The 16,354-nt window shown below is 43.2% G+C and overlaps 1 protein-coding gene across 18 annotated transcripts in view; it reads left to right on the top strand.

The window, feature by feature from the left end:
• The window catches only part of Wdr62 (WD repeat domain 62), a 106,706-nt gene that overhangs the window by 56,465 nt on the left and 33,887 nt on the right, over positions 1-16,354 (top strand). For all 18 annotated transcript variants that reach the window (XM_089737301.1, XM_028183503.2, XM_028183501.2 and 15 more), the window contains 11 exons: positions 4,153-4,312; positions 5,062-5,130; positions 5,977-6,081; positions 6,911-7,021; positions 8,562-8,744; positions 9,618-9,778; positions 10,621-10,756; positions 11,852-11,998; positions 12,418-12,533; positions 13,285-13,489; positions 14,491-14,625. In XM_089737301.1, the coding sequence (XP_089593427.1) occupies positions 4,153-4,312; positions 5,062-5,130; positions 5,977-6,081; positions 6,911-7,021; positions 8,562-8,744; positions 9,618-9,778; positions 10,621-10,756; positions 11,852-11,998; positions 12,418-12,533; positions 13,285-13,489; positions 14,491-14,625 (1,528 nt within the window). The remainder of the gene's footprint in view (positions 1-4,152; positions 4,313-5,061; positions 5,131-5,976; positions 6,082-6,910; positions 7,022-8,561; positions 8,745-9,617; positions 9,779-10,620; positions 10,757-11,851; positions 11,999-12,417; positions 12,534-13,284; positions 13,490-14,490; positions 14,626-16,354) is intronic.

Genomic DNA, 16,354 nt, shown 5'->3' on the forward strand with positions numbered 1-16,354 from the left:
ATTATGAGCTTCTCTAATTCATATCTGGTGGACCTCATGATGTGTCCGAAGAAGCTCATAACACGTTCCCGGCAGATGGAAGAGAGCCTTTTTCGAATGTTTAGTTTCCTTAGAAAGGACTCGTTATAAGCCCACCGCATTTAAACGATTATTTAAGACGGTATTCACATAATTCTTGAACAAACAATTCTTTTGTACAAATTCCGACTTGAGCAGCCGAAATGGTGGATCTCTCTGTAGTTATTGTTGTACCCTAGGAATTCAATAAAAGGAATTATTTCGTAAAGTAAGTTTTAATAACTGTCACTGTGGAAGGCAATGATAATGATGAAGAGAACTACGTCACAGGCTCTGACGTCATCACTTTTAAAAACAACTTCAGACTTCAGACTCTCCCTCATATAAACATTAAATAAAATAATGACATTCATCCGGAACTTGAACCGGGACCCGTTAGCGGACAAGGTACGTTGAACTTTACGCCTTTTCCGCTTCCGCCGGTCTCGTCACCGTCGCTGCGGCCTTATTCACGACACGCGCGTCGGTTACGTCATCAATATTTGTGATAAAACTTAACGCCATACATTATGCAACAGTATTTTTGTTTTTGTAAATTAAAAATAAAATAAAATCATAAAAACTGAGAACGAATCACGCTAGGTCATTCGGCCCCTATTTAGGATTCCCCGTGCTATGGGTACCGGAGACGTACATACTTATATACATATATGTGATTCGTTTTGTTGCTTTAGACAGGTAAGTAGATATAAGAGATTCAAGCGTTTTCTAAGGTTAATCCGAGCTCAGCCAGCTGTCCCCGGTGAAATTGGATAGGCGTTAGAACCACAAGAAATACGTATACTCAAAAAATAATAACCAAGTGACTGTTCTTTATCGAAAACCAGAATCAGCGACTCTCAAACTTTTTTCGATGTATCCATTTACAGGGAAAATTAAGTTTGGGTACCCAAACCTCAGTACCTCAGTAGAGATTTATCACGCGCTTCTATGCTATTACCTTTTTCTTATTGCTTAGATGGGTGGACGAGCTCACAGCCCACCTGATGTTAGGTGGTTACTGGAGCCCATAGACATCTACAACGTAAATGCGTTACCCACCTTGAGATATAAGTTCTAAGATCTCAAGTATAGTTACAATACAATACATTACAGCTTACATCGATACGAAAACAATAATATGACATGTCCTTGTTCAAACGAAGCTCGTTGAGGGTACTTAACTGTAGGCAGCCGCTCGACTCTGCCCCAGGCGTTGCTGACGTCCATGGGCGACGGTAACCACTCACCATTAGATGGGCCGTATGCTCGTCTGCCTACAAGGGCAATAAAACAAAAAATAAATAAAAAACGCCCGATTAAATTAATAAATTTTGATTCTCGTTAAAGCTTAACCACTGTAATACTAAACTAAGCTCTCGTATGAATTTCGCCTGCCCACAGCTAGGTGCGGCGTGAAGATTATTCTAATCGCACGGTGTCTATACGTCCGTTAGCGCATACCACGGCTACGGCCGTGAGAAAGGACATCCACGTCGTACATATGAATTAGGTAATGGTCAACTATAGGGCTTGGTGTTGAGGGGAGCGTGTCGGATCGGAGTCCAGACGGAAAATTGTTTTAAACGAAATAATAAGCCTCTTTTTGGGCAAAATGCCGAACCTCTTACGAGGTCCCCGTGTTTAGAGGGCGCGTGGGGTATGGGGGTGAGTCTGGACGGCCCCCCAGATGTCTGGAGCGGATCGCGGGCGGTATGGATAGAATGTAGGACTCTACCTACTAAACGACTCCCCTGCACTCTCACGTCGGGTCCGATCTCCGTCCGAGGTCAGAGCCCGGTCAGAATAAGGGGTTTCCCGCGGTCAGCACTACAACCAGACTCGCGGCACCACCCCGAGGACGCCCGGCGGGTCGTCAAGACCATACACCGCCGACCGGCTTGCTCTAAATGCAATAATAAGCCTGTCTCAAATATACATCTATTATGAGATTTAAGGGCTATAAATACTGGTCTGGTCTGGTTAACACGCAAGGGTCGCTACCACTAGTTCGAAGGGTGCGGTATCCGTTGTAATACTGTACTGAGCCTCAGAGCTCATGTCTCGAGGTGAGTGGCGGAGTTAACGTAATAGATGTCCATGGGCTGTGGTTATTAAGGCCAAGTGGACGGTTAGCTCGTTCCAAAAAAATCTACACTACCACCTAACTAGTTCTTGTCACAATTTACACATGTAATGCTACCTGCTGCTCCTACTATTAAGTTTATAACTACTATACTAAAAAGTTTTTGTTTGTTCATACTTAAGTTGATGGTTTTGATAGATCATTTCAGCGTAGCTTTAACTACTAGGTGAGCTTCCGGGGCTCAAACCTGACGTTGTTGCTTACACTAACCCTAGCAAGAGTAGTGCTTGACAGAATCTACCACCGGATCGAAAACGCGACCCGCTGAGAAGATCCGGCGAGAAACTCAGTGGGCTGTGTCTGTGGGTTAATTCCGAGCCCATCGTCGCAAGCGACGGGTTCGACGAGAACGATGACCGGTGCTTGAGGTAACTAAAAGCACCGTTAGTGGATTGGGAGGAACCGAATTGGCGTGTTTTGGGCGACGTCGACGCTTACGATCCGATCCGCAAGTTCGGGAATGTAGTTACCGGTGGCCACGATGAGAGGGTTCTCGTGTCGTGCCGCTTTCTCGAAATGGCGCACTGATGCCGACTGTAGATACTTACTGATGGACTCTACGTACATGTCGTCGTGGGGGTCTATATTTCGGATGATTGAGCGAGAGTTATTTTAAATTGGTCAGCGTCGTAAATCCGCTCCGCTTATGACTGTGACCCGATGGCAGACCGCTGTCGGCCGTGAGTGCGCGCACGCGTTCGTCGCACAAACTGACAATACATAATATTCTCACTTTGTATTCCTTTTGTATGGTACTTGTTTTGAGTTAAGCGTTTTCTTATGTCCATTATGAATGACCTCAAAGAACTGACTTGAGGTTGTGTGTAATGGCTCTTCAGAACGAATAGCTTATTATTCTGGAAGAGGAAAATTCGTCATTTGGAGTTTGCTGGAGCTTTGAAGGACTTATATGAGGTCTTTGCAACGGTATTCTTTAGTGCAAGAATAGCATTAAATCGCAATAAAGATTTTACATTTTGAACCTTCATCATATTAGCAGCAAGAACGAATATAGATAAGTCTTCTGCCAATGTTATCCAGAAATGTTAGCAATGTAGTATACGGTAGTATGCAGTTAGAACAGCACCCCTAGCGGCAAACGTAGGTAAAGTTCCAACTGCATCCAAATTTGAGTTAACTTTTACGTTTTCGAGAACGCTAAAATAATCGCACTAAGCACACAGTTCAATGCCACACGCCAACTGTTCACAAGCCAACTTTGATTTCAAGTTAACTTTATTATCATTACTAGTGGTCGCCAAAAGGTTGAAACCGACCATAATTAATTTAAATTATAAGTTTGAACAACATTACGGTTTTATTGTCAAAACAAACTTTTGCGCTTATCTATATTATGTATATTACGTGAAGCAAAAAGCTTCTACCCATTTTTTACGAAAATTGCGGGCACGAGCGAGTATCAAAAATTTCCCTCACTTATAGAGAATATAGAAAAGTGCAGAATGTTAATTTTGTTTTTAATTATGCATAAAAAATACATTAAATCAATAAATAAAAACATTACATATACTACCATGTATTTGACACACACATGCAGGCATACTGTTTGTTTATTGTCAAACTTTTCTTAATGCTTATAGTATGTGATCAAATTGAGAATTGATTAATTATTGGTTGTATTAATTATTAATATTTGTCTAAAGTGTAGTCTTGGCGAAATCTGTGGTTATAGAAGGACAATAGTATAGAAATAGTCTTTGACAATAGAAAGTGTAAAAACTTATAATTTCAATTAATTATAGTCGAATTTCGACTACTGCGGGACCACTACTTCCACTAGATATTCCGGCGCCTTAGTAAAAGAAATCGACATAATGACTTCAGTGCGCCGCGTAGGGCACCGGTGACCTACACGCCAGTCAACGTGTTATGAACCTTATCGTGTTAGCGATAGGCTCCATTTACCAATTTTCGTTTAAAACTTTCAGATGCACTGTCGTTCTGTACAACGTGAGAAAGAACCGACAGTCGCACGTTTTGAATTCGTCCCGGAAGAGCGTCACCTGCGTCTCGTTCTCCCCGGACGGGCGGTACCTCGCCACCGGGGAATGCGGACACGCGCCCGCCGTCCGGGTATGGGACCTCCAGGTACGTAACTATACAGCGCCATCTAGTTAAAGTTTTTTTTTTATTTTTACAACCCAGCTCGTGTTAAGGGGCTACAAGAGCCCGTAGACGTCTACAAAGTAAATGTCGCCACCCACCTTGAGATATAAGTTCTAAGTTCTCAAGTATAGTTACAACGGCTGCCCCACCCTTCAAACCGAAACGCATTACTACTTCACGGCTGAATTAGGCAGAGTGGTGGTACCTACCCGTGCGGACTCGCAAAAGGTCCTACCACCAGTAATTAGGCAAATTACAGTTTATTTTTATTTTTATTACACAATGTTATTCCTTCACCGTGGAAGTCAATCGTGAACATTTGTTAAGTACTTATTTCAAATTTGGCCATGGGCATTTGGAAAAATTGGTACCCGCCTGTGGGATCCGAACACCATTGCATCGCTACATACGAATGCACCGGACGTATTATCTCTTAGGCCATGACGACTTACATACTAAAGTTTTGTTATGACGATGTGTGTGCTTAGTGCGAGTTTTTTATCGTTTGAAATTGGAACAGCGCCCCTAGCGGCCAACGTAGGCAAACGTTCCAACCCCATACAATTTTGAGTTAACTTTTACGTTATCGAGAACGTTAAAAAACTCGCACTAAGCACACTGAGGAAAACAAAGCACGTTTTTCTAGGAAGTCAAATCAAAAAAATAATCAAACACACGACTCCATCTAGCGGGTAAGTGTGAAAAGTTAATAATTTTCTAAATTTTCCCAGGATCCTACAGCGTCCGGCGCTGTACAGATCGCGGAGTTCCCAGGACACACGCACGGAGTCAGCTGCGTGGTCAGTACATAACTAATACTGTTCTTAAACATATTTTTTTTAATTGCAAGAAAATTTCCTACCCATTCGCTGGTAGCCTAAGGGGCTATTCTTGCAACGTGCGAATGGGTAGATGAGCTCATGGGCTCGATCTGAGAGAGTTTGCTAGCACCAGCCTTAGAAAAGAACCTCTGGGTCTGCGGAGGGACTTCACTTCTCTGTGTATTTTGTACCGTATGTTCCACGGGGAGTGCTCTGAGGAATTGTTTGAGATGATACCATCATCTCGTTTTTACCATCGCACCGCCCGCCACCGGAGTAGAGTTCATCCATACTACCTGGAGCCACTGCGTTCATCCACAGTGCGTTTCCAGAGATATTTTTTGCCACGTACCATCCGGCTTTGGAATGAGCTCCCCACCACGGTGTTTCCCGAGCGTTATGACATGTCCTTCTTCAAACGAGGCTTGTGGAGAGTACTTAATGGTAGACAGCGGCTTGATTCTGCCCCTTGCATTGCTGAACTCAATGGGCGACGGTAACCACTAACCATCAGGTGGGCCATATGCTCGTCTGTTCATAGGGGCAATAAAGAAAAAAAACCACCCATTACGCGCTTTTCATGGGATATCGCAAACACTGACCCGTGAGCTTAGTGCGAGTTTTTTAACGTTCTCGATAGCGTAAAAGTTAACTCAAATTTGTATGAAGTTGGAACGGCAAACGTTGGCATAATTCTAAACTCCATACAAATTTGAGTTAACTTTTACACTATCGAGAACGTTAAAAAACTCGTACTCTAAGCTCACGGAAGAAAAAAAAATATTTGTTAATTTAGCGATTCTGACCTCATTCTTCTATTTTCAGGCATTTTCCACGTCGTCGAAATACCTAGTATCCGTTGGCTCTCAACACGACATGATCGTGAACGTCTGGGACTGGAGAGCGAACCTCAAGTTGGCCAGCAATAAGGTGACAATATCATATACATTTTTTTTATTGCCTAGATGTGTGGACGAGCTCACAGCCCACCTGGTGTTAAGTAGTTACTGGAACCCATAGACATCTACAACGTAAATGCGCCACACACCTTGAGATATAAGTTCTAAGGTCAGTCGCACGTTTTGAATTCGTCCCGGAAGAGCGTCACCTGCGTCTCGTTCTCCCCGGACGGGCGGTACCTCGCCACCGGGGAATGCGGACACGCGCCCGCCGTCCGGGTATGGGACCTCCAGGTAAGGAACAATAAAGCGCCATCTAATTTTAAGTTTTTTTTATAATTTTTATTGGGTTGTTGGGTGGACGAGCTCACAGCCCAGCTAGTGTTAAGTGGCTACCAGAGCCCATAGACATCTTCAACGTAAATGTCGCCACCCAAATTGAGTTATAAGTTCTAAGGTCTCAGTATAGTTACAACGGTTGCCCCACATTCAAACCGAAACGCATTACTACTTCACGGCAGAAATAGGCAGGGTGGTGGTACCTATCCGCGCGGACTCACAAGAGGTCCTCCCCCCCGTAAAAGTATCTTTAGACAAAGATAGGAGGGTTGCCTGAATTCATAATTCTGTCAAGGGAGTGCATCGTGCCAGAAATAGTCAGGGGGTCCACGATACGACGTCATGGTGCTTTGTGACGATTCGTTTAGTGGGTAGGGTCCTAAAAACATCCTTGAGCCCGCGGTTTCGCAGTCGCGGACCAGTCCCACAAAATCCTCTCTAGCTGCGGGGACCTCGTAGGAGGTTTGAAAACCGCGGACCGAAAAAAGGGGTAGTTTGTGACGCGACCTTCTGGTTTCCAGGTGTCGTCGCGCGTGAAGGCCGTCAGCTTCGCGGAGAACGGCAACTACTTCGTCACGGTCGGCTTCAGGCACGTCAAGTTCTGGTATCTGGAATATTCGAGAAACGCTAAAGTGAGTTTGGTTGGTTGAGCGCTTTTGGCTTGATGGCCTTAACATAAAAGTTTTTTTTTTGTCGGGGCAAGTACCCCTTTCGGAACTTGGACGTGGAGTGGACTAAAGCTTATCCGAGAGTGGATGGAGTAATGCTGAATAGATTGCATGGGATCGAAAGGCATGCCTAGATAGCATTTATCCTCAATAGCATGCCTAGGGTAATTACAGTGCGAATTAATATTGTAGAATCTCTCGATTCAATTCACTAATATATTAGCGATTGACCTCTAGACATGGAGGGTAGAGATAAGGAGCGCAATCTTGTATAGAGGACAAGTTGAAAAAGTGTCCGTCTGTAAACAGCAAGTTGGTGTTGGAAGTCTCACCGAAATAGCGCTAGTGGAAATAATAGCGAAATAGCGCTATAGGAAGTGGAAATTATATGAATATAGCAGTTTCAAGCAGAGCGAAGTGTGCCGGGTTGATAAATTGTAATCATTTCCGTGACTTGTGTAATTAAAAAAATATGCAATATTTAAAATCTTTACTGTTAATTATTATTTACGTAGGAATTGTTTCTTTCCTTCTTAATTTAGTATCCTACTCTAATAGTTTAAGAAGCTGTTGTTAAAATACTTCCACTTGCTACTGTGGCGCCATCTAATTGGCTCGTTTGTAGCGGACACTTTAATACACTAAGATGGTGGTTTTTACTGCTACCCTCCATGTCTCTAGATACAATATGCTGCATGGATATACAGCTTGTTGTTTTTTTTCTTCGAATTCTTAAGTATTATTTCATTTGGTAAAAGTTTTTTTAAAGCTGTTGAAGGTTAAATGAGCTTACTATCCATTGGATTGTAAGTGGTTATCACCGCCCGTGAACTCCAGCAATGTTAGGTCACCGACCTCGTCAAAAACTACAGGATGTGTAAAAAATGATGAAATGGAAAATGTGATTTTGTGCTTAAGTATATTTTTTTTTGTTAGAATTTTTTTATCGCTTAGACGAGTGAACGAGCTCACGGTGCGCTTGCTTTTAAGTGATATCGTAGCCCATAGACATCACCCGAACTCGAGACATGTGGCCCAAATTTTAATTTGGTATATAGGGCGGTGGTTTCGCGATTTTTGATATTTGTTAAACGATGTTATTCCCTTGCCGTGGAAGTGAACGGACCTTTTTTAAGCACGTATTTCATCAGTACAATTGTGTAGCTGCCTGCGGGATTCGAACCCGGCAAGGTCTCATCCCTCGATACGAACGCACCAGCCGTCTTTTCTTTTAGGCTGCGAGTCTCTCCCTCCCTCTTTTTCTCTCGCTCCCCCTCTCTCTTTTTCTCTCGCTCCCCCTCTCTCTTTCGCTCCCTCCCTTCCTCTCCCCCTCTCTCTCGCTCCCTACCTCCCTCTCCCCTCTCTCTTTCGCTCCCTCCCTCCCTCTCCCCATCTCTTGTTCGCTCCCTCCCTCCCTATCTCTCTCTGTCTCCCTCTCTCTCTAGCTAATTGTTTAGTTATGAACGAAAAATACTCGTGTAACTTTAACAATTCTGCTGTTCAGTTCAAAGAGCCGGTTCCGTTGATGGGCAGATCAGCGATACTCGGCGAGCAGAAGGACAATGAGTTCTGCGACGTGGTCTGCGGCCGGGGCGAGTCCGCGGACAGCACCTACGCGATCACGAGGGGCGGCCTGCTCTGCGAGTTCAACAGCAGACGGTTGCTGGACAAGTGGGTCGAGCTCAGGGTGAGTGTCTCGTGATCCGTCACTTCTAGAAATAGAGTGGGCTATATAAATACTTCTTTTTTTTAAATTGACTTTTTATTATGTTTGGCCGTGTAGTATCAGGGTGGAGTAGCGTCATTTAATCTCTCCTCGTGAGTGACGTGATCTGGGATCTGGAGGGATCTGGGGAATGGGCAGCAGCGTACTGCGACCATCAACCAATATTTACTGTTGGCAGTATTGTAAATCGCCACTTCTCCGGGTTTGTGTTGAGCCTGGTACACTCGTGCAAACAACCGCCAACTGCCGACTTGGTTTGATCGGTCCATCGCATGGGCGACCTCCCACGCGGTCTGGTGGCGATTGTTCGTGAGGCGCATAACATCTGCCCACAGCAATGATACTGAATGACTACCACGACCGCTCTGACAAGAGTGATACGACAAAAGGAAAAAGTATTGTAAATGACGATATGACTGTCCCCCCTTATTTCTGCCGCGAAACATTCATGCATTCTGATTGGTGGGTGGGTAGTGAACATATAAGTTCCAAAGTGGCTGCGGTCACGTGGTGAAGTCACGTAACTCCAGTAGCGTCACAGACAGTTTTATTTTATTTTTATTGCTTAGATGGGTGGAAGAGTTCAGGGCCCACCTGGTATTAGTTGGTTAAAGGAGCCCATAGACATCTGCAACGTAAATGCCGCCATTCACTTTGAGATAAGAGTTCTAAGGTCTCAGTATAGTTACAACGGCTGCCCCGCCCTTCCAATCGAAACGCATTACTGCTTCACGGCAGAAATAGGCGGGGTGGTGGTACCTATCCGCGCGGACTCACAAGAGGTCCTACCACCAGTACAAGAGTGTCATCTAACGGTCTCTCCGTCGGCTCCAGACGCAGTCCGCCAACTGTATGGCGGTGGGCGCTAATTTCATATTCGTGGGATGCGCCGAGGGCATAGTCCGGTGCTTCGCCCCCGACACGCTCCAGTACATCACGACGCTGCCGAGGACGCACTACCTCGGCGTCGACGTGGCGCAGGGCACCAACATCAGGTGAATATTACTTGCTCCATCAACTGTTGTACTGCTGAGTTATACATACATTTATATGTAGCGTGTGCATAGTGCACCTGCGACTTGGCCTGTGTGGTCAGGGATCTATGTCTTTAGTGCGAGTTTTTTAAAGTTCTCGATAGCGTTTGCCTACGTTTGCCGCTAGGGGCGCTGTTCCAACTGCATACAAATTTGAGTTAACTTTTACGCTATCGAGAACGCTAAAATAATCGCACTAAGCACGCAGTGTCAGTATAGCGTTCCGCGGTAATGAGATTTTGAAATATGAAGTAACCTATTTCGCTCTCCAAATCTACTAAATCCTAGGTACAAAAAAATAAATTTTTTTTCAAGCGAAATTTTTTGTAACTTTACAAGGATAGCAATTTAAAAATTAATAGTAAGAAGAAATGTCATAACCAGAAACTTAAGTGAAGTTCAATTATAAACATGTTGTTGATGGTTAGACCAAATAAAACGGACCTTTAATTACAAAGATAAATGCCGCGTGTTAAGAGGAGTAGTTTTCATATAAGAATTTGACGGTAGTCACGAAAAAATTGTACAATGAAGTGGAATTTATGCAAGATTGAATGGTGACAAAAAGTTTGACGCGGTCGGCCCGTGTAATAAATGAAATAGAAATCATCTAGGCTGTGGGCTCACCTGCATACAGTAGCTATAAAAAAATACTTAAGCCTTTGACATAACCTTTGCCGTCACTGTACCCTATATAGGGCTCTCTGTCTGTCAAACTACCCGTGCGGACTAACAAGCCATCCTACCACCAGTAAAAAATGCATGGTGTAAGCTGGTGAGTGTACCGGACCGTCTGCTTGCAGCCACATGTTCTCGCAGCCGCCGCGCGCGCGGTACCCGGACGCGACGGCGCTGGCGTACGACGAGCGCGCCCACCGGCTCACGTGCGTCTACAACGACCACAGTCTGTACGTGTGGGACGTGCGCGACATCCGACGGGTGAGTGCGCGCGCATTGTCCGACTAACGCCTAACTTACCAACAGCTGTGCCTGTTAAGCGAATTTTGACGGTAATCATAAAAAAATGAATAACGAAGGTAAATATTTAATACTTAAGGCCTAGGCCGCACTAAGGTTTTTCCCCGGGAGCTGTTAATCGCTGTAACCGCGAAACCGCTTAAGACGCACACACTACAATTATTAACCGCGAATTCGCCCGCGATTTTGTTTGAAGATGGATAAATTTCAAAAGAGCAGTATGTAGTGTTGCTCTGGTACTAAAGAAATAGAAAAAAAAGATAACGAAAATTTCACAAATGTTGGGTTCATCCACTTACTAGCAGTAGATTTGAGAAAGGTTTCTTTCATAAGAAATAACAAAATTTAAGAAACCCCTAGAGAAATTTTTCAATTACTATCGGATGCTAGTAGCCAATTTCATAGAAACAAAAATTCGCAAACGTATTTGAAATTCCAAAAAACCGCCCGCGGTTACGCATAGTAGGTACGTGCACAGATACCTAGTTCTATGGATTACAAATTTTATTGCGGTTTTTTTCCGCGACAAATTTGTAACATTTCGCGGTTTTAAAATCGGTAGTGCGGCCTAGGCCTAATGCGTGTAGTAAATGTTTCGTTTTAATGCGTAACTTATCAACATTTGTTAAGCGAATTTTTACGGTAATCAGAAAAATAATGAAGGTAAATATTTAACGTTCAACGCGGGTAGTAAGTTTTTAATTTGGCAAAGAAAGAGATAACTAGAAGCGTGAACAAAATATTGTATGCGTAACATATGATTTTTGTTGTGGTTTTTATTAACGGTTTTCTAAAGTTTAAACTTTAGAGTTAATGTTAGCAGAGTTAAATGCTAAAAGTTATCCCTTGAATGGGAAGGTATTTGAAAATAATATTTTAATTAAAATTAGTTTGTAATTTAAACATATCTCATACGTTTTGTCGTCTAGTGCATTTTTCTCAAGGTATGACGTCATATGTGGCCAACCGATCTAAACGGACGTACAGTCTAGGGTTGGCACCATTAATTTTGACTTAGATTCGTTTTGGTTATAACTCGTCGCCCGTGGGCCGCAGGTGGGCAAGTCGCACTCGGCGCTGTACCACTCGGCGTGCATCTGGGGCGTGGAGGTGTCCGGGGACGGCACGCTGCTGACCTGCTCCAGCGACGACACCGTGCGCATGTGGGGCCTGGAGCCGCGTGCGAGGAACATCTACAGCAATGTGAGTGGACGGCCTCCCGGACCTCTGGGAGGAGACGGTGGAAGGGTTCCACCTCTTAGAGACGGTGGAGAGGACGCTCAAAGATGCCGTTGTTAAAAGCAGCGACCGCGGTCTTCGTGGAAGTTGTACTATCTGCTGTATCGGTCTTCATGTTCAGTGCTGCTGACCTTCGACATGAACAGCTGCGACATCGTTCTTTCTTAGCAAATAATGCGAGCGGTCACCGTCCTATGTGAAAATGCCTCCTGAGCTGGTTTAGTGGACCGTCTTCTTCATGGTCGGTGCTGCTAATCAGCTACCTTCGATATGAAGAGCTTCTAAGGTTAATGTTCTTTCTTAACAAATGATACGAGCGGACATTGCCTTAAGTGAAAATGCCTCCTAGGCTGGTTTTCTCAAAGAGCCCGTCTGAATTACAGGAGCTGAATAAAATAGTATACATAGACCCGGAGCTGAAGTTCCTGAAGGACGTGGACCTGACCGCCTCCAGCGAGAAGGACAAGTCCAAGTCGTACGACGACAAGACCGGCGTCAGGTGAGTCGCGCCGCCACGCGCTGCCGTTGCGGGCAGACCAGCCCGTGGTTCTCGTGGTCATCGCCAAGTGAGGCAGTTCCTCCCATCCCATACGATTAATGTGCTGTAAACACTAACACTTAGAATTCTTGTCTCAAGCCAAGTGTTTAATCTGACTTTCATTCTCATTCTAAATGGTCACGGATCCTATTGAGTCACCTCTTATTTTAAATGACCCTAATGACGTCACACGTTAGGGTAACGCGGCCTTCTCCTCTTACGTCGATAATCCTCAATGCCGGGAGTTTTGGCATCCTTTAATATCTTCCTTCTGGATTATCCTGCGCCATATCCTCGGCTGTGTGGATAGCAACGTGGACTGAAGTATTGAGAGTGTGGCGTATCTGGTCGGACCAGCGCATTGGATTTCTCTACTCGACGAACTCGTCGCATGCGATAAAGGGATCGACGAGCAAATTCACCCACAGACACAGCCCACTGAGTTTTTTGCCAGATTTTCTCATTGGGTCGCGATTCCGATCCGGTGGTAGATTCAGCGAAGCATTGCTCTTACTAGGGCCAGTGTTAGCAATGACATAACCTCTCAAGCCTTATCAGCTTAGGTAGGGAAAAAAATGGACTTCTGCCTTTGCGTCTTCTTGCGGCCTATCTTGCCTGTTAGCAGCAGCTTCTCTCGATTCCCCAAAGAGCTCGGAGCTCGTTCGTGCAGTATCGTGCAGTAGAGGGTAAGGTGGGGCGCGGGTGTCGGCAGGTGCGTGGCGGCGTCCGGGGACGGCGCGCACGTGGCGTGCGGGGACCGCGCCGGCAACGTGTGGGTGGTGTCGGCGGGCGGCGCGCTGCTGCACACGCTGGAGGCGCACGACGCGGAGGTGCTGGCGCTGCAGTACGCCGCGCGCCCGCGCCTGCTCGCCTCCGCCTCGCGGGACCGACTCGTGCACGTCTTCGACGTCGACAAGGTACCGGCGCCGGGGACTCCTACACATGACCACAAGATCAGCGGCGATATCGGGACGAGACTTTTTGGCGGGAACGCGAAGAGTGAAGTTGTGTGATTGGTTTTATTTTGTCTATTTAGTGTTTCTTCAGATTGAAATGTGTAATAACGGTGGTTTATTAACTGTTTAACATCTGTCAAAGTGCACAAATGAGGGAAAATGAAACAAAGCCCAATGTAAGCCCAGTTAATGTCTCAACTTAATCATCTTCATTTCATTTCACTTCATATTTATAATTTTACATAAAAATATAAATATAAATTAAAATTACATATGACTTAAAGGTCTTAGTTACCAGGTCACAAATCCCTTTAAAAAAGAGATGATAATTGTCCCTAAATCGTGAGCACGCCCGAAGCTATTTTAGAGCTTAAGATAAATAATAAAAATCGGGATGGGATGGAATCAACCGGGACGAAATTAAACGAAATGAGATGATATGTGATGAAATATACTCTCATTAAAAAGGTGGTCATTCACTGAGAATTTTTCAGTGTACTTTTTGGAGGATCCCGAGAAGTTACGTCCAGCGGCTTTGTTTCATTTTCCCACATTTGTGCACTTTCACAGTTATACTAAACAGTTAATAAACCATCGTTATTACACATTTAAACCTGAAGAAACACTAAATAGACAAAATAAAACAATACACACAACTTCACTCCTCGCGTTCCCCCCATAGAGTCCAGTGTTTGTTGAGTGTTGTAAGTGTTCCAAACTCTAATACAGTGTTAACCTGTAATTCGGTAGAATTTTATTTATCCCGAATCCCATCACGTAACGGTACTTTGTCCTTTTCTAGACTAAAATTTAAATTTAATCCATTTTATAAACTGATAGAATACATGTTTGTAAATCGCTCAAAGTATTTTATTATCATTTTCTCAAAATTGTTAGTTGAACCGCTATGTCCCCGCTCGGTCCCCCCCGACCCCCTGATCGTTTCGTCCGTGGTGTCGCAGGGCTACCAGATCCTGCAGACGCTGGACGAGCACTCGTCCTCCATCACGGCGGTGCGCTTCATCGCGTCCGGCCCCGGCCTGCAGATGGTCTCCTGCGGCGCCGACAAGACCATCCTCTTCAGGCAATTGAAAACCGTGAGTTCTTTGGACTACCGTACAATGGGGTAAATAGGGACAAAATCGACCTTCAGATTGAATTTTAAAATAGTTCCAATTAAATAGTCACTGCTCAACCAAAGAAATAAGTTGAGTCTTGAACGTACCTAGGTGATAAAAACCGTTACATTATTTTAATTATTCATTTTAAAGAAATAATCGGTAAAATAATGGCCGTCCCAATTTACCCAGCGTCCGGGGTAAATTGACACGGTTAAGGGTTAAATTGGGATATTTGTAAGGGTTGTCAACTCGCAGTACTGCGATATATAGGTAGGTGCCATATAATTATTTATATGGACCGAAATGATGAACACAATCCATAATTTAAGCACAATACACAACATAGTGTAAATTAAGCTAGTTTCTATTCCGAAGCGATGTGACGTGAATGATAATCAACAATACAATTATCAAAAAAAGTATGTGCATGTTATATTTTATAAAATTATTATTTAATTTCCTTAAAAATCACAACTCTGAAACAAAATCATAAAATAGAATAAAAAATAGAAAACAAAAGGACTGGAAATGCAATAATACAATTTTATTTAATGAACATTTTCAAAATAATCTTTGAGCAAGAGTAAGATATCAGGTGAATAAGATAAAAAAACAGCTTTATCTGATTACTGCCAATAATAACAAAAATAAAAGAAATTCTTTCTAAGCGAAATAACTAAACTCAATTAATTCACTCACTCATAATTGGATATCTCGGATTTTTAATTAATGGTACATTTAAAATCTGAGGCCTGTTTTTATTTGTGTGTGTTCATTGTGAATGTTAACAAAATCATGATTCGATGCGTGAATAGATTCTGAAATAACAAAAGTTTTGATTCGTTTGAGTTCTTTTAACTTTTAATTTTTTTTATTGCTATAAAGAACATACGACCGGGCAGATATTACAAGGTAAAAGTCGCGAAAAAAAAGTAATTATATATATACTTTTCTTTTACCTATAATACTTACATAAACTAACTGATAAACACATTAACCTTCTTTACATCACGCAATTAAGTGATAGTATAGGCTAAAAAATCTATTATAAGATATCAGTGACAACCCTAACAAGCCATCCCTATTTTGTCTTTTGGCGTTCCAATTTTGTGTTTTCTCGTCCCTAATTTTTCCAGTCTCGTTCGAAATTACCCTACATACGTCCCAATTTTCCCCAAAAAGAAAGGAAAAAATATACATTTTTTATTTTGTCGAAATATTGTATTTAAAATAAGAATATTGCAACTTACCGTTTGTTGTGGTATTTCCAGGTGTATTAAAAACTTATATAAACTGTGATCTTATTGAAAAAACAACGATAATATAACTTTTTTTAAAAGTTCTTTAAGCCGTTTTAAAACGCACTTTTCAACCACTATTTTAAATTTAATTTGACGAATTTTTGGGACCAACTTAACTCATGTTTAGTACTTCCTTATTTAACTTGGTTTTTCTTCTATACATTGATAAATATTACCTTAAAGAAAATTAGGTAGATTCCGTGCTACAAGTACTTTGAGAATCTTCCGCAGGTTTGTCCCAATTTACCCCAGGATCCCAATTTACCCCATGTCATGGTATGTGACGGACAGCTCGACTTAGAAGCTTTTTATTGCTCAGCCAAAAAAACGAGTTCACCTTTGTGCTTAGTGCGAGTTCTTTAACGTTCTCGATAGCGTAAAAGTTAACTCATATTTGTATGGTG

This window comes from Bombyx mandarina, chromosome 23, assembly GCF_030267445.1.
Source record: "Bombyx mandarina strain Sakado chromosome 23, ASM3026744v2".
NCBI classification, from domain to species: Eukaryota; Metazoa; Arthropoda; class Insecta; order Lepidoptera; family Bombycidae; genus Bombyx; species Bombyx mandarina.